This window comes from Danio rerio, chromosome 3 (assembly GCF_052040795.2).
Source record: "Danio rerio strain M-AB ecotype USA chromosome 3, GRCz13ab, whole genome shotgun sequence".
NCBI lineage: Eukaryota > Metazoa > Chordata > Actinopteri > Cypriniformes > Danionidae > Danio > Danio rerio.
In genome coordinates, this window is record NC_141023.1 from 13,130,988 (window position 1) to 13,149,216 (window position 18,229).

The 18,229-nt window shown below is 35.2% G+C and overlaps 2 protein-coding genes and 1 long non-coding RNA gene across 12 annotated transcripts in view; 1 reads left to right on the plus strand and 2 right to left on the minus strand.

The window, feature by feature from the left end:
* syce2 (synaptonemal complex central element protein 2) overlaps positions 1 to 18,229 on the plus strand; it is a 48,971-nt gene that overhangs the window by 14,225 nt on the left and 16,517 nt on the right. The window contains exons 1-5 of one of the 4 annotated variants that reach the window (NM_001020503.2): positions 8,586 to 8,654; positions 9,117 to 9,203; positions 9,290 to 9,366; positions 10,075 to 10,282; positions 13,779 to 14,716. In NM_001020503.2, coding sequence (NP_001018339.1) covers positions 9,120 to 9,203; positions 9,290 to 9,366; positions 10,075 to 10,282; positions 13,779 to 13,973 — 564 coding nt within the window. In that variant the 5' untranslated portion in view covers positions 8,586 to 8,654; positions 9,117 to 9,119 and the 3' untranslated portion in view covers positions 13,974 to 14,716. Of the gene's footprint in view, positions 1 to 8,540; positions 8,655 to 9,116; positions 9,204 to 9,289; positions 9,367 to 10,074; positions 10,283 to 13,778; positions 14,717 to 18,229 lie in introns of those variants that run through there. The other 3 variants (XM_087242696.1, XM_087242697.1, XM_087242698.1) reach the window with 3 other exon arrangements.
* On the minus strand, positions 6,302 to 8,879 carry LOC141381153 (uncharacterized). The gene is made up of 3 exons (XR_015480523.1): positions 8,074 to 8,879; positions 7,861 to 7,995; positions 6,302 to 7,784 (listed from the first exon to the last, which is right to left on the minus strand). It is a non-coding gene; the product is annotated as an uncharacterized LOC141381153 (long non-coding RNA).
* Positions 13,194 to 18,229, minus strand: part of gcdhb (glutaryl-CoA dehydrogenase b) — a 33,995-nt gene continuing 28,959 nt past the window's right edge. For 4 of the 7 annotated variants that reach the window (NM_001442910.1, NM_001442911.1, NM_001442912.1 and 1 more), the window contains one exon: positions 13,194 to 16,873. In NM_001442910.1, the coding sequence (NP_001429839.1) occupies positions 16,800 to 16,873 (74 nt within the window). In that variant the 3' untranslated portion in view covers positions 13,194 to 16,799. The remainder of the gene's footprint in view (positions 16,874 to 18,229) is intronic. The other 3 variants (XR_015479756.1, XM_087242613.1, XM_087242614.1) reach the window with 1 other exon arrangement.

The following is an 18,229-nucleotide window of genomic DNA, read 5'->3' on the forward strand; positions in this document are numbered from 1 at the left end:
CAAGAAAAAAAGAGCTTGGAAAGTTTTAATATAATTTTTTTTCAAATTCCTCTTTGTCAAACTAACAATAACACCTACTTTGAAAAGATTTACTACCTTTCTATTATATAATTTTTATATTATTCAGCCTTCTTTTAGGTATCAAAATCGCTGTTTTCACTTTGTCGCACACCCAGAGTTTTCAACTTCAACCCTGAAAAAAACATTTTAAGATATTATTTATCTGGTTTCTATTAATGTATCTTAACGAAGCACTAGTGAAATAACTTAAATATTTTATGGTTATTAATGTAAGACTGTTGTTAATATTATTTTTTATACAAAATATAGCTGTCACACAGCATTAGTGTCATTTCCACCACAACACTGTAATGTCGCTTTAAAAAGTTTGTGTGAGAGATTATTTAGGTGGTTTCTATGGAAATGAATAGAGCCATCTGAGAACATGTTCAAGATGGAGGAAATGTACATTTTTATCAACAACACTTGAAGAAAAGTCAAGATAAATATTGCTTAATAAAGAAATACATTTAATTTACGCCATTTCCAAACATGTTGTACCTTCAAATGTGTTTTAAAAAGCCAAACAAAATTAGGGTAAACAAGAGTGTTTTGTAGTCATGAAAAGCTAATATCACTTCAAAGCTAATCGGTGAAGCTATCTTTCATTTTTTCACAATAAACTGTTGAAATGTCATCTCCACCACTGTCATTTCCATCACCACACACATTTTTATAATTTATTGATCATAAATTAGTTAAGTTATATATATATATTTATTTTATTTTTTTTTTTGGGGGGGGGGGGCAACTTAACTTAATTTATGATCAATTCACTTAAACTTGTATAAATAAGTTAACTTAATTGATTTGTGTTGGAACAACGTGAAGGTATTGTGTGGAATCCAGCATTGTTTATAGTGTAGATGTGCAAGCAAGGACTGTGTAACTGGTCTGGTCATGTGACACTGACAGATTTTATCATTCATTCCTTCATGTTCCATAGGCTTAGTCCCTTATTTATCAGGGGTCACCACAGTGGAACCGCCAACTATTCTGGCATATATTTTGCCTCTCCAGCTGCAACCCAGTACTGAGAAACACCTACACTCTCACATTCACACGCAAACTCATATTCACCGGCATGGCCCAGGGATGTAGGGATGAAAGGGATGGTAGAAGAACAGTAGGATGAAGGGCAAGGGGAGTAAGAGGATGACTGGTAAGCAAGTGGGTAAGTTGATCGGGCGTCCTATTATGCCCACAGACTCAGTGTGGCGGTATTGTCTCTGTAATAGGTTGGCAGAGTGATTGGACCCCCCGATTCAACCTACATGTTGGAGAAGAGGGTTATAGGATTGTGAATGGGAAGCGAGGAAATGGAGGGAGGGAGGGTTGGTTTAAAGAAAGATAAGAACAGTGCTAGAGGGATGGTCTTCCTTAAATAAGTTTAAGGGAGTGTGTGATTGGTTAAGGAGACAAAGTGAGGCGTGGTTTAGTCGCTGAACCTTTATTAACAAGTTAACTCCATTACTACGGCCAATTTAGTTTATCCAGTTTACCTATTTCTTTGGACTGTGGGGGGAAACCGGAGGTAACCCGCACCAACACAGAGAGAACATGCAAACTCCACACAGAAATATCAACTGTCTCAGTCGGGACTCGAACCAGCGATCTTCTTGCTGTGAGGTGACAGTGTTAACCACTGTACCACCATGCCACCCCTGACAGAAAAGGTGGCTAATTCCAGTGAGCGGTGCATAGTAAAACTGACTGTAAACTAATGTTCTTTCAGGATAAAGTCAAATTAAATTTAAGCTACAGTGAAGCGTCGCTCGTCTTACATAACACTTTGAGCTCGAGAAGGATTTGTTGATTTCATAATGGCCCTCTTCAAAATCAGCATTGACTTGACTGTCCATTGTTCTGTTGGTCTACATGAAAGGCTTTGTGTATTTTCCTGATGGATTTCCCTCGGGTCTATGGCGTGGGCACATATAAACAGAGATAATCACACAGGGGGGTCAGTGGGAACTGGGAACAGTGTGTCCTAGTGTCAGCCAATCAGACTCTATAGATAGACTCCTGCAATCAGAAACATAATAACTGCAAGAGTGCTCAAGGGAGATAAACCAAGAGAAAACCACTTAAAAAACAAAAATATCTTGTTTCTCAGGGTAAATACAAAAAAAGTGATGGGTTTTATTAACCCACTGTTAAGGTAAATATGGAAATATATATATATATATATATATATATATATATATATATATATATATATATATATATATATATATATATATACATATATATACATACATACATACATACATACATATATATATATATATATATATATATATATATATACATATATATATATACACACATATATGCACAAACATATATACATATATATATATATATATATATATATATATATATATATATATATATATATATATATATATATATATATATATATATATATACACACATATATACACAAACATATATATATATATATATATATATATATATATATATATATATATATATATATATATATTCATTGCTCAACAACAAGGACTGCACGATGGCCCGGGGCCAGTGTGAGAAACGCTCGGAACAGTAGACAGAATCGTTATTGGCCAGCTAGTGCTGCCTTGTCACTAAATTTTAATTTGCCTGCAACTATTTATCAATTGTATGTAAATATAGTCTTAGAATCAAGAAACAGTTCAGGCCTTTAAATGCTACCTTCTCTGTGAAGTTGTTGTGAGCATGAAACCTGGTAAAATCAGTGCAGAGAAGAGATGGCAACATCAAATTATGAGGCTAAAAGAAAACGTCTGTTTCTAACGCCTTGGAAACAGACATTTACCAGGGTACAACACCATGAAAAAAATAAAGTGATGTTCTGGTCAGTTTGCCTTCAGTCAACTTTTTTTGCTATAAAAACCTGCACATTTTTCATGCTACTGTATTTTACTGCCAAATATTTTAACATTTTTTAAATATTTAAATTCTAGATTTAATGACATTATTTTTTACACATTATGTAAAATATGAGGCTAAGAAATAGCTATTGATTTCTTTTTTTTTCTTTTTTGGTGGGGCCAGTGTAAACTTTTGCAGGGAAAGAAAAAATCTGAACCACTGATCCTTTCGGGCCAGTAAGAAACGAATAAATAAACATATATATATATATACATACACACACACATATATACACACACATACACATACACATAAATATTTATATACTACTTGACAAAAGTCCTATCCAAGTTTTAGGAACAACAAATACTAACTTGACTTCTAGTTGATATGAAAGGCAAAGGCCTCTAGATTATATTTATTTTAGCTAAATAAAATATGATCATGCCTTGATTTGTAATTATTTAATTAAGACAGTAAGGTCTGACTTTGCTTAGATAAAAGACTTGTCACTTAGAAATAATGTACAGTATAGAATATAAAGGCATGCTGCAGTAGAAAAAGAATGAATATTGTGTTTGACTCCCATGAGCTTGGAGGACTGCATCCATACATCTCTGCAATGACTCAAATCACTTACTAATAAAGTCATCTGGAATGGCAAAGAAAGCGTTCTTGCAGGACTCCCAGAGTTCATCAAGATTCTTTGGGATCTTTTTCAATGCCTCGTCCTTCTTACCCCACACATGCTAAATAATGTTCATCTCTGGTGACTGGGCTGGCCAATCCTGGAGCACCTTGACCTTCTTTGCTTTCAGGAACTTTGATATGGAGGCTGAAGTATGAGAATAAGTGCTATCCTGCTGAAGAATTTGCCCTTTCCTGTGGTTTGTGATGTAATGGGCAGCACAAATGTGTTGATACCTCAGGGTGTTGATGTTGCCATCTACTCTGCAGATCTCTCACATGCCCCCATACTGAATGTAACCCCAAACCATGAGTTTTCCTTCACCAAACTTGACTGATTTCTGTGAGAATCTTGGGTTTATGTTGGTTCCAGTAGGTCTTCTGCAGTATTTGTGATGATTGAGATGCAGTTCAACAGATGATTCATCAGAAAAATCGACCTTCAGCCACTTAAATGATCAACTAGAAGTCAAGATATTATTTGTTGCTCTTACAACGGGGATTCACAACAAGACTTTTGTCAGGTATTGTATATATAAGTGTGGTTAATTTAATTGAAATAAATAACCCAAAAATTCAGTGCTTTTTATATTTATTCATTTGTTTGGTCATTTTTTCTAATGCACATATAAACTATTCAATATGCACACAAAAAAAGCAAGATTAATGAAAATCTAACTCTTTTTTTTTTCTGACCGCCAACTGTGGTAAACAGTGATGATACTGTTGGTTAATGATGGTTTATGTCAGACATTGTCTCTTTAAACACCAGTAGATTAATGCTTTCGCAACATCCTGTTCTCTCCTCTGTCTCTCTTCTTACCATTTTCTATTTTTAGATGAGCTTTTAAATGAAATCTGGCACCTGGTTTGACTTTGAACATTGGTCCACCTAATTTTTTTGTGATTCCCTCCCTTCTAGAAGTGTCCTGAAACATTCTGAATTATGCAATTCTGCTCTTTTTAGAAAAAGGCCCATTTAATATCTCAAACCCACTTAATGTACCATGTGGCATATTTAACTGTGCATGAGGACATGAGAATGTTTAGAAAATGTGAAATATTGACTTTAAAAAAATGCTGGGTTTACTGTAAAACTAGAGCAGTGTGATTTAATTACATGAAATGAGCTCCTTTGACTTACATTATTTAATGAAAGCTCATTGACCTTAAAAGAAACAAGTTACATCAACTCAAATTTTGACTGCATTAGACTGAACTTAAACCGAATGAGTTAACCTAACCATGCAGATATGTACCATGCTTTGTGTCAGACTGGAAAATAAATGTTGAACAATAAGTGTTATGTGTAATCTTTGAACACAATTAACATGATTAGACTTGTGTGTTATGTTGAAAATTACAGAAGTTTCTCTTGTTAAAATAAACTGTAAAACACAAAAAGTGAAAGTAACTCAATCCATTTGAGGAAAAAGATTGCAACAAACCATTTAAGTTCAAAAACAACTTTCCTCAAATGGTTTGAGTTGCTTTAACTTATTGGGTTTTACAGTACTCAGTTGGTTTAAGTTCTCTTCATTTATTGGGTTTTACTGTGCTCAAATTGCTTCATTTACTAAATGGATTAAGTTCACAGTACTCATTAGGATTAGTTTTTGAACTTAAATGGTTTGAGTTACCTTAACTTTTTGGGTTTTACAGTGCACCATTGTGAACTTCATCCATTTGAGTAAATAAAGCAATTTGAGCAAAGTAAAACCCAATAAATATAGAGAACTCAAACCAACTGAGTACAAAAAACCCAGTAAATTAAGTCAACTCAAACCATTTGAGGAAACTGATTGCAACAAACCATTTGAGTTTAAAAAAAATAATGTATATGAGTACTGTGAGCTTACTCATTACCTTCAACACTGAGTTTAAAACATTTTCCAAATGACTAGAGTCAATGTTTAGTAAATTTTGAGTTAACTACACTCATTTAATTTGATAAAGCTGACTGTTGGGTTTTACAGTGTAGCAAAACAGTTAAAGCAGCTCAATAAAGCTGAAAACACTCAAATTAATGAAAGGGCAGCCCAGAGTCCTGATGTAAACCTGATTGAGAACCTCTAGAAAGTTTGTGGCAATGACTGAGAAACAAACAGTGAGAGAACTGCACTGTAAAAGCCAAAAAGTGAAGTTAACTCAAACCATTTAAGGAAACCGATTGCAACAAACCGTTTAGGTTCAAAAACTAATCCTAATGAGTACTGTGAACTTAACCCATTTGAGTAAACAATTTGAGCACAGTAAAACTAAAAGTAAAAAAAAAAGTGGCAGAAGGTCGATTTTTCTGATGAATTATCCGTTGAACTGCATCCCAATCATCACAAATACTGCAGAAGACCTACTGGAACCAACATAAACCCAAGATTCTCACAGAAATCAGTCAAGTTTGGTGAAGAAAAAATCATGGTTTGGGGTTTCAAGACATTTGTGCTGCCCATTACATTACAAACCACAGGAAAGGGCAAATTCTTCAGCAGGATAGCGCTCCTTCTTATACTTCAGCCTCCATATCAAAGTTCCTGAAGGCAAAGAAGGTCAAGGTGCTCCAGGATTGGCCAGCCCAGTCACCAGACATGAACATTATTGAGCATGCCTGGGGTAAGATGATGGAGGAGGCATTAAAGATGAATCCAAAGAATCTTGATGAACTATGTGAGTCCTCCAAGATCACTTTCTTTGCCATTCCAGATGACTTTATTAATAAGTGATTTGAGTCATTGCAGAGATGTATGGATGCAGTCCTCCACGTTAATGGGAGTCATACACAATATTCATTCTTTTTCCACTGCAGCATGACTTTATATTCTATACTGTACATTATTTCTGTTAAGTGACAATACTTTTGTCTAAGCAAAGTCAGACCTTACTGTCCTAATTAAATATTTAAAAATCAAGACATGATCATATTTTATTTAGGCAAAATAAGCGTAATCTAGAGGTCTTTGCTTTATATAAGCCACTTCTGATACCAAGTGATCAATTAGAAATCAAGTTAGTATTTGTTGTTCCTAAAACTTTTTTTTACAGTGTATACCAATTAACACATATACAACACTCTAAAAATGTTAAGATGTTTTAACCTAACACTTTTTAACCCAATGATTAAAAAGCCAACGATAACACGTTTTAACCCGATGGTGGATTTGTTCACAATCAACCCAACGATAGGTTACAACAACCCAGTCTTTTTGTGTTATATTACTGTTCAACTTGAAATAAAAGTTGAACACTGGTTGTTCCTGGATCATTGTATTCATTTTTTTCTTTTTGTGCTCCTGGTTGTCCAGCTGGCTCCGCAGCAGAGGGGATTATCTGTGTCTGTCCTCTCACACTCATTCATCTCATTATTACAGTCCATTATGTTCTGAGCCAGCGAGGCCGAGTCTGAATGCATTTCCATTTACGGATTAGTGGTTGCTCCTCGGATGCTGACCTGAGACAGAAGTTTATGAGGAGCAAAATATGAGGACAGGTCTTCATGTAAAACTCACTGCATGCACTGAAAACTGGAGGAAGATCTGAGGATCTCAGTTAATAAACTTGCTTGCTTTTACAACACAATACTTACAAGTGTGTCTGTCATAAACAAGTGTGTCTGTCATAAAGATTGCATATTCACTAGATGGTAACAAAAAGACAGACAGATAGATAGATAGATAGATAGATAGATAGATAGATAGATAGATAGATAGACAGACAGACAGACAGACAGACAGACAGACAGACAAATGATAGATAGATAGATAGATAGATAGATAGATAGACAGACAGACAGACAGACAGACAGACAGACAAATGATAGATAGATAGATAGATAGATAGATAGATAGATAGATAGATAGATAGATAGATAGATAGATAGATAGATAGATAGATTTTCACGCACAATCATCTCTAGGGTTTACAGAGAATGGTCGAAGAAGAGAAATATCCAGTGAGCGGCAGTTCTGTGGGTGCAAATGCCTTGTTGATGCCTGAGCTTAGATGAGAATGGCCAGACTGGTTCACGCTGATGGAAAGCTAAAAATAACCACTTGTTTACAACCGAGGTATGCAGAAGAGGATCTCTGAACACACAACACGTTCAACCTTGAGGCGGATGGGCTACAGCAGCAGAAGACCACACTGGGTGCCACTCCTGTCAGCTAAGAACAGGAAACTGAGGCTACAGTTCGCACAGGCTCACCAAAACTGGACAATAGAAGATTGGAAAAACGTTGCCTGCTCTGATGAGTATTGATTTATGCTGCGACAATCAGTCATCTCAGACTGGTTTCTTGTACATGACAATGAGTCCACTGTACTCAAATGGCCTCCACAGTCACAGTTCTCAATCCAATAGAGCACCTTTGAGATCTGGTGGAACTAGAGATTCACGTGCGTGATGCTGTCATTTCAATATGGATCACAATCTCTGAGGAATATTTCTAGTACCTTGTTGAATCTATGCCACGAAGGATTAAGGCAGTTCGGAAGGCAAAGGGGGTCCAACCTGGTACTAGTAAGCTGTACCTAAAAAAGTGGCCGGTGAGTGTAAGATAGATAGATAGAAAGATAGAAAGATAGATAGATAGATAGATAGATAGATAGATAGATAGATAGATAGATAGATAGATAGATAGATAGATAGATAGATAGATAGATAAATAGATAGATAAATAGATAGATAGATCGCATATACATTCAATATTTTTTACAGAGAAGGTGGGCTTTTACTATCTTTGTAGGGACATATTTTCCCAAAGCACAATTGATGTAAAAATATCTTTATTGTTGTAATAAAAAAATACAAATATGTTATTAATTATATGATTAGTCAATGTTGATCTGCCGTTGATTACGCTGAGCGTGCAGGTCACGTGAATCACTGCGTATCTAATTAGCGCCGATTGTAAACAACTAGCGTTACGATCTGACTAGCAGTCTAGAGACACCATTTGTGTTAACTCACTCTTGTCAGTTTAACGGTTTAAAATCCCCGCGACCGGTTACTCGACGGTTACACACTAGCGAATGTAAGTATATCAAAATAATACGTTGATTTGTTTTACATTATGATAAATTAACATGTTAACTTTAATAATAACCTTAAGTAATCTTGAAAATATGCATCGTTTACTGAACCATATAACGTATATAATGTCAACTTAGCTACATGTGAAGTTACGCCAGTAGTAACGTTAGTATCATGAAATTGTTTAAGCTTTTGGACTAACGTTAACCTTTGTCTACTAACGTTATAAGTAATTTAGTTTATAGAAAAGTATTATCTCATACAATTACTGCAATATTGAAACGTTATGTTTTGGTGAAATGACGCAGGTTAATTGTCATTTTAAGGTGTGTGTGTGTGTGTGTGTGTGTGTGTGTGTGTGTGTGTGTGCGTGCGTGTGTGTGTGTGTGTGTGTGTGGTGTTTACCATATATAGTGTATCTGTCATGTTGAAGTGTAATGTATTGTGTGTATTATATTTTCAGGTGATGGCTCAGCACTTTTTTGGAAGTTCAGGCTCCATGACATTGCAGTCAACACCCAAATCTGCTCTTCACCATACATCAGCAAAGGTACATATGATGATTATATTAATTGTCATATGTCTGATAATGGTCTAGTAATTCGACTTTAAAAGTATATTTTTTGTTCCATCCAGGTGCCAGATGATGGTCTAAACTCAACTGGTGGAACTCTGTCGTTTGTAACTCTGGATGACAGCAGTGATCTGCAAAAGTGAGCAAATAACACTGAACATAATCCAGTTTGGTACAGATATACACATAAAAAAATTTGTTTAATAGACATTTAAATGTAGACAGCTTGGCTAAAACAAAGCTAGTCATTCATTCCTGTTTATTTGATGACTAGTCTAGTTTTGGCCTATTCTTAGACGTCTATTAAATTTAAATTAAAGCCAAGACGACTATGTTTAGATGTCTATTAGACATCTGTTAGAAATCTTTTAAAAACATAAAATGCTTGCTGGGAATTTTGAGTTTAATAGACGTCTATTAGACATTTAAACATAGGCAGTTTTGCTAAAACAAGGGCAAACTTGGGCTGTCAGTGAAAATCTAATAGACTTTAAAGAATAGCCCAAAACTAGACTTGTCGTCGCATGGACAGATTTGACAGACTTCATATGTGTAGACATTCATTCCTGTTTATTTGATGACTAGTCTATTCTTAGACATCAATTAGATTTTCACTGACAGCCCAAGTTTAGCCTTGTTTTAGCCAAGATAACTATGTTCAAACGTCGATTAGACATCTTTTAAAAACCAAAAGTGCTTGCTGGGTATATATATATATATATATATATATATATATATATATATATATATATATATATATATATATATATATATATATAATTTTTTTTTTTTTTTTTTTTTGGGGGGGGTTATACTATAAATTTAACCATTTCGTTTCTTGTGTCAGTGATGATTCAGGAATTGGTGTTTCAAAAACTTCATCTAGAAGTTCACCAGCCAACAATACAGCGGAAGATGTTGCCATATTGCCTCCAAACAATTCACCAATAGATGAGATTGGAAAGAAAGCACATGACCTTATTGAGAGAATCAATGAGAGACGAGCCTTGGACCAACATGTGATGACCAGCTTTGAGGAACAACTCATTAAAAAGGTACATCCCACTACCATTAAGCCACGGGAAAAAAAAAACGGATGAAAAACACAGGCAGATTAGTAAAACGTGTTTAACTGCACATTGAATTGTGCAATATGGATGAAATAAAACCTATACATATCAAAATCTAAATAAATCGTGTAATTCAATTATAATTGGGTATAAAACAGGTTTTTATTAATCCGATAAAAATTGAAATGCTTCAGAGTACATTATTATTCGATTTTCTTTTCATCTGTACACTTTTATCTATCCAGTTCAATCTGTATGGCAAATATTCATTAAGCTGATGAATATCTTTTGCAAATTTCCCCACCGTCCATGTGCTATAGGTGAATTGAATAAACTAAATTGGCCATAGTTTATGAGTGTGAATGACTCTGTATGGATGTTACCCAGTACTGGGTTGCAGCTGGAAGGGCATCCACTGTGTAAAACATATGCTGGATAAGTTGGCGTTTCATTCTGCTGTAGCGACCCCTGATGAATAAAGGGACTAAGCTGTAGGAAAATTATTAATTGAAGGTAACTTTTTGAGGTCTTTGATGAGGGTTCTTGAGGTTGACAGAACTTTTAACAAACATTTTGCAATAACTTATTATCCAAAGTAATATATTTAAAGCCCCCCTGAAATGAAAAGTCCTAAGGATATCTATAATCTAGTGTGTTCCATACCTTTTGGTACTTAAGATATTTAAAAGTGGAGAAAATTCTCTCTGCATTTCTCCTTCTCCAGCAACTATCACAACATGTCATGACAATATTTATTAATTGTTAAATAATGGCACAAATACCAGGAAACAAACCTTCACAAACCTTAGTAAATCACAAACTCATGATTATTTAAATAGAAAGTTCACCAAAAAATTTAAGTTATTTATTCATCCTTCACTTGTTCTAAACGTGTTTGAGTTTCTTTCTTCTGTTGAACACAAATGAAGATATATTGAAGAATGTTGGATAAAACGGCCCTTGATTTCCTTATTTTTGTTCCTACACTTAATATCAATGGTTATGGTTTCTTACAATCTTCCGAACATCTTGTGTTCAACAGAAATGCAAAGTTTTAAAACATTTTTGGGGGGGGGGGGGGGGGGGGGTGAAATCACTTTAAATGTATAATGTGTGCAATGCAAACCAGGCGCATAAGTAATTCTTAATGCTTTTAATTGCTTCATTTTTACTGTTTTTTTGTTTTGTTTTGTTTCAACAGTTATTTTACTGCGTTTTTAACCATGAAAGTAGATTGTTTTGGCAGTTATTAAATCTGGATCTTAGATATTTTAAAGGGTTTAGTTCACCCAAAAATAAAATTTAAGTTCTTCAATACTGAGCCTCATGTTGTTCCAAACTATTCTGATCGAATGAAGATGTTTTTGTTGAGTGTATGAGCTTCCTCATCCTCCATAGACAGAAAGGTTCCAGACACCTAGAATAATGCAAAATACAAAAAATACAAAACCATCCTCAACACAGGCCATGTGTTTTCAGCAGGTCAGTCAGGTAATTATTAAGTTACCCAAATATTTTTGTGCGCACAAAAAAATGACTTCATTTAGCAGTGTCAGTATAGGGTGCACAACAGTATTCCTGTTAGGGATGGCTGATGTGAAACTGACATTTTGACAGTGTCGAGATCCCGAAGCGCAAGTGTTTCAAAACACTGCACCGAAGCATGATCCAAAACATCCAGGTCACGTGACTGAATTCATTCATGTTTATTTCTATAGCGCTTTTACAATGTAGATTGTGTCAAAGCAGCTTAACATAGAAGTTCTAGTAAATTGAAACTGTGTCAGTCCAGTTTTTAGAGTTGAGGTTTAGTTTAGCTCAGTTCAGTGCGAGTTAATTTTCAGTTTCAAAAAAGTTTTCAAAAGTCAAAACTAGGCTGGTATAAGACTCGGATGGTATGAAAACATTGGATAAAAATATCACAGTTTCACTGTGATTACTACTCTAAAATGTTCTTTTTAAATGTCTGAGACAAAAAAACAACTTTCCTATTGATCACAATATATTTTATTTAAAAAACAACATTTAATATATTTAACATATTTTGGAGTAGTAAACATGTCAGGTTAAATAATTAAAACCAACCATTGACTTCAGCTATCTTAGTTTCAAAAACAAATTGAAAAGGCATATTTGGATATCTTTCTTTTGTTTGAATAGATATGAATAAAGCCACTGCACTCTTCAGGTCTACTGCATGTTTATTTTGCTTTATAAGCGATTTGTTTTTCAGATGTTTCCTGAATAGTGGGCTGTACAGCAGCTTTTTTAGTGGAGGGTTTATTTCTGCTGGTGATAGTCATAAAAACTTTAAAAAAAATAAAAATAAAAAAAACTTACATATGCCCAAGGAATGATATGACATAAAAATTTAACTTTTAATACAATGACTTTTCCAAACAGCGGTAAACCTTGAAACTGCTTTTAGTCCCATGCCAAGTCCAAACACTGATGAGCAAATCCATCGATGCGCAGCTCCACAAGTCCCAAACCCAGCAAGCCAGTGGCGAGGAACAAACTTCACCAATTAACGAAAGTGAAGGAAAAAAACCTTGAGAGACCAGGCTCAGTTGGGCACGACCATTTCTCCTCTGGCCAAACGTCCTGTGCAGAGCTGCTGTCTAGGCGCCGGAGTGATTCAAAACACTTAGGTCACATGACCAAGTGATTCAAAGGGTCATTTCAGAAGCATTTCGAGACCTGGCCAATCTGCGTTTGACTGACAGGGTCAGAAAAAAAGTCTTTCTTATGTAGCCTAGTGGACTGTGGCCAATTGCAGCACAGTTACACTTTGTACAGGCAGAGTTCAAATCCCGACTTATCCAAATACTCTGAAATTATGACTTAATGTATTTTAATAATGTTACTTTTATGACCAAAACAATACACATTTATTCACAAAGTGTTTATTCGGATGTCAGACCAAATGTTAAAACAACATATGTTACAAGAACAGAGCATTTCAAAACTACAGTAATGCCTATAGCTGCATACCCCTTTCTGCATGCTAGTCATCAACCATAACCACCCCACTAAATCACTTGAAACTAACATTGGGCTTAATACCTCAATTTGCTTAACTGTGTCTTTGCTGAAGCTGTACCAGAGCAATACATAAAAAAATGACCACTAGGTGTCACTGTAGAGGCGGGTTTCAACACGTTTGCTTCGACTATTTCAGTGTTTCATGAAGCCTTGCTTTGCCCACCACTAATTCCTGTAGCTTGGTAATACTCCGACTGAACCACTGAACTCATAATAGTCGGTTTTGAGGATGTTTTTTGGGTATTTTTCTGAACAAATCCTGACCACTTCTCTCAATGGAGGATAAGGGAGCTCTCTGATGTCATTTAAAACATCAGGGGTTTAGAACCACACAAGGGTTTGTAATGGATAACAGAATTCAAATTTTTGGGTGAGCTACCACTCTTCCCCCACCCCCCATTGGAGCATCAGGTAAAATTGAATTGTGTCCGTGCAGGTGACCGAGATGTGTCAGCAGGTGAAGGATCAGATGTTTAAGTATTATGAAGAGCACAGTCAGGGCATAGAGAGCAGCATCACTGAGCTGTCGGAGGTGCTAGAGAGAAGCAGTCAGCTGAGTATGGAGCTTCAGGGAGCCAGTCAAACCCTGGCCATCATCAATAAAGGCCTGCAGCACGGCACAGAGCAGTAGACAGGGTACACTCCTTTCATTTCTGAGTAACTTTATGACAGAGATGGCACCTTGTTCGATTAATGCCATTTAACTTGAGTAACTTTTAATGGTTAATAATTAAATGTGTTTTCTTACATTAGTATGTTAAAGAATGTTTGTATGCATGTGCTAAATATTTCTTTTACAACATTACAAGGTTTATCTGAAGGCTTTTTAACTATCATTCCTGCAATTGTGTTTGGGTATTATTTGTTATTCAATACCTAAGGTTTGAGCTTCCTCAACTGTAGTTATTGAAAACTCATTCAATTGGTTGACAATTCTCTTTATGGTGCTCTCAGTTCCCAAATAAGCTGCTCTAGATAAATATAAATGGCAAGATATGATGACACCATTATAAAATGAGGATTTCATAACAGCCCTGGAACCTTTTGGTGCCATCCATGTAACGAAAAGCAAAGCGGAAACTGTTTAGAGTCTTTTACATTTTATTCACCTGCAGTAAATGTTTGTTGAAAACAGACTAAACACTTTTGTTGTGTTTTTTTATAATAAACCATTTTAAGGCTGCACAATATCGGCATAATTAGACATTGCAATATTTTTTTTCTATGAATTTTACCAGATGGATTAAATACCTCTGTTCGGACAATTCATTTAGATTGATTGGGATGTTTATGTAGTGGAGTGAATCAAGTTATACAATATATATTTTTTTAATTTACAAGCATTTATAAATGCAATAAAGCAAAGAAAAACAATGAAATAAACAGCGCTTTATTGTTTTTGGTGGACTCTTAACAGTATTCAGGTACTGAAATTGAATTAAATGTAAAATAAAACTTTTACTGAGTAAGTTTACATGGACGCCAATACTCCGATTTGAATATGATTAAGACAATACTCTGATTAAGAGTCTACAGCAGGGAGCACACCAGAAGCGCCGCTCGGCGGCGTGCCACGCAGCACCATGCATTTTAGAGCTCTAAACAAGTCGGCGGCTTCCAGCCACCAGGACACCGTTCATATTTCTGCCGCGCCACCTGATTAGATTAATTTTAAATAACATGCAAAAGTGCGCGTCTGGTGTGTGATACTTTAAACTGTCATGTGCGCGCCGTGTCGCAGCGCTGAGCGGCGCATTCGATGTGTGATGCCCTTACCATGTAAACAGCGATTTTGATTACCTTAAAAGAAGGACTACAGGCACCCGCATCACGAAATGCAGAGGTTTTTTTTCTCCTTTCCATTCGGCGTACGGTATCAAATTGCACTAAAACAACACCCTTCCACCAGTCCTTAATTCATATTCTCATCCAATACCTCAGTTTGTCATGGGGCATGAACAATATGTTCTCGAATGAAAGTGAAACAGCCGAACTGCAGTTAAACTGGACAAATTAAAAATGAAGCACCTAAAATTACATGAAACTCCAGAGGAAATGTGAATAGACTGGTGACGCAATCGATCTATGTACTATAACATGTAAAACAAGATCATAAAAGGAGCATTCAATAAGCAACTCAAGTAAAGACCTTAATCATATTAATGTCTTATTCAGATTAAGGCAAATAATATGATTACTGATGTCCATGTCACAAGCCCCAACCCTAGAAATAAGGTGTTCCCTGAATTTAACAACAGCGTTCCACAGGTTAGTGTAGTGTAGTGTTAGTGTAGGCTAATGTCATGTTAATTGCATATTGCAAATTATAAATTCATGCTAACAAATAAATGATCAAAAGAAATATATAAATGTAATTCAACTCAAATATGTAAAATATGAATTGATGTTTAATTTAAACTTGAATTATATTGTTCAATTAAAATAATTAACTTTTTTTTGTCAAATAAAAGATTTTTCTACAGTCATGCACCATAATTTTGTGGCTCAAAAGTATTGGTTCAAGCACCGTCTTGGCAATGGTACCATTTTAAAAGTATCAATCTAGCACCAGTATCGAAATAACCCCAAACAATACCCCACCCTAGTTAAACTATACTATTGCATTTTCTTCTTTGTATAAGGGGGCTGCATAATTTCATAATTCAAATCTTAAATTCATGCTAACCAACAAATGATTAAAGGAAATATATTAATGTAGTTCAAATATTTACAATATAAATTGATGTTTACTTTAAACTTAAATTATATTGTTCTATCAAAATTATTTTAAAAAAGATTTTATCAAATAAAAGATTTTTCTAGAGTCATCCAAAATAATTTTGTGGCTAATCGCTTTGGCACCGGTACCGTTTTAAAAGTATCGATTTAGCACCGGTATCGAAATAACCCCAAACAATACCCAACCCTAATGACAATTTTATTGGATTCTTCATTAAAGTAAAAATGCTACAATTTCTTGTGCCTTAATGCTTTAAACTCTCTTAAAATCTTCATGCAATAACACAGGCAAATGACAAACTTTCACTCAATTACATTTAAAAATGACTCCACAGATCTCGTGTTATGAACTGTAGTGCTAATCAACTGTAATCCCAACTCAATATCGCACATCCCGCGATATGACTATTACATATATCAATGCTGAAACAATATATTGTGCAGCCTTAGCTCCACTGTACAAACAAAAACATGCACTTTCATTATTGTGACCTTTTGGTGCATTTATTTACAAATCTAAGTGCTGCGATCTAGTTAGAACATAGAAAAATAGTTCTCTGATAATGATTACATAAATTACAGACATTCAAAAAGGACATACTTTAGATAAAATACTGCTCTAAACCGTTTGTTTTCACCTTTCAAGTAATTTGTGATGGTAAATGATGCAAACTGAAAAAAAGCACTCTGCATGTACATGGGTTATAGCAGCAGCAGCTCATTTGTCCACCGTGAAGGACTGTAGTCCAGTGATGGCTCTGCCCAGGATCAGAGCATGGATGTCATGGGTTCCTGCAAAACATAAACACAGAGATGTAACTGAGCAGCTCTCAATTTTTATTCAGTTCAATGTAAGCTCATTATAAAGTCAGGTTTTATATCATGTCTCCCACCATTTTTTTAAATATACCAAAGTATTATGAACAGATGATATGTTGTTACTTAATATGCAAAACTAAACACACAGCAAATGTTTTGTGTGTTATCCAAACATAGTAAGGTGGGATAAGTTAAGGTAAACTTTTTGTCCCATATGAGGGAGATTTGGGCGACGCAGTGGCGCAGTAGTTAGTGCTGTTGCCTCACAGCAAGAAGGTCGCTGGTTCGAGCCTCGGCTCAGTTGGCATTTCTGTGTGGAGTTTTGCATGTTCTCCCTGCGTTCACGCTGATTTCCTCCGGTATCCCCCACAGTCCAAAGACATGCGGTACAGATAAATTGGGTAGGCTAAATTGTCCGTAGTGTATAAGTGTGTGTGTAAAAACGATCTGGATAAGTTGGCGGTCCATTCCGCTGTGGCGACCCCGGATATAAATAAAGGAGCTAAGCCGACAAGAAAATGAATGAATGAGGGAGATTTGTTTTGGGCCCATCACCCATGCATGCAATCGTCACAATTAATCTAAAGTTCACAACAGCACACAACTACAAAAAAGATGCATATTTACACACATTCACACACATAGATTAAAAAATTTAATTGTTGAGGTTTATAGTAACTGTTAATACTTTTGTTTTCCATCCATTTTTAAAAATTATTCTGAATACTGATCAATTGAAAAAAGTTGTGGAGTGAGGGAAAATGAATAATATACACATGCGAAATGTGAAACATCATAGCTTGCATTGTTTTCAGAATATGCGACATGATCATCTTCTCGGTTCTTTCCTGAACGCAGTATTAACATGAAAAATGACTCCTTGAGCATTTACTGTATATAGTTTATAGTGATAGTATAACTGTCTATAGTAAGTTTTATACTTGTTTTTTTCTCATTCCTTTCTAACTATTTAATTTAGAAATTTGTTGTGGGGTGAGGGGAAACTAAAATACATAATGTTAGCAACACCATAGTTTACATTTACAGAAATAATTCTTTACTCAACAATGCAGTTTTGACATGGTGCTACCGTGCTAGAGTTAATGTAAACTATGCATCTGAAATTACTAAATTTCCTTGAAAGATTAAGTTAAATCAGGGCAGACTTCCACTCAAACTCAACACTATTAAACAGCTTTACAAAAAATATGTATATCTGCAACGAGGGACTCTAAACCTTTCCCCTGAAGGCAACAGTTCCATCTTCCATATGCCATCTTCCTCATGCCATTTTAGCTCCTCTTTAGAGTAGCTTTTTCATAAATAGTT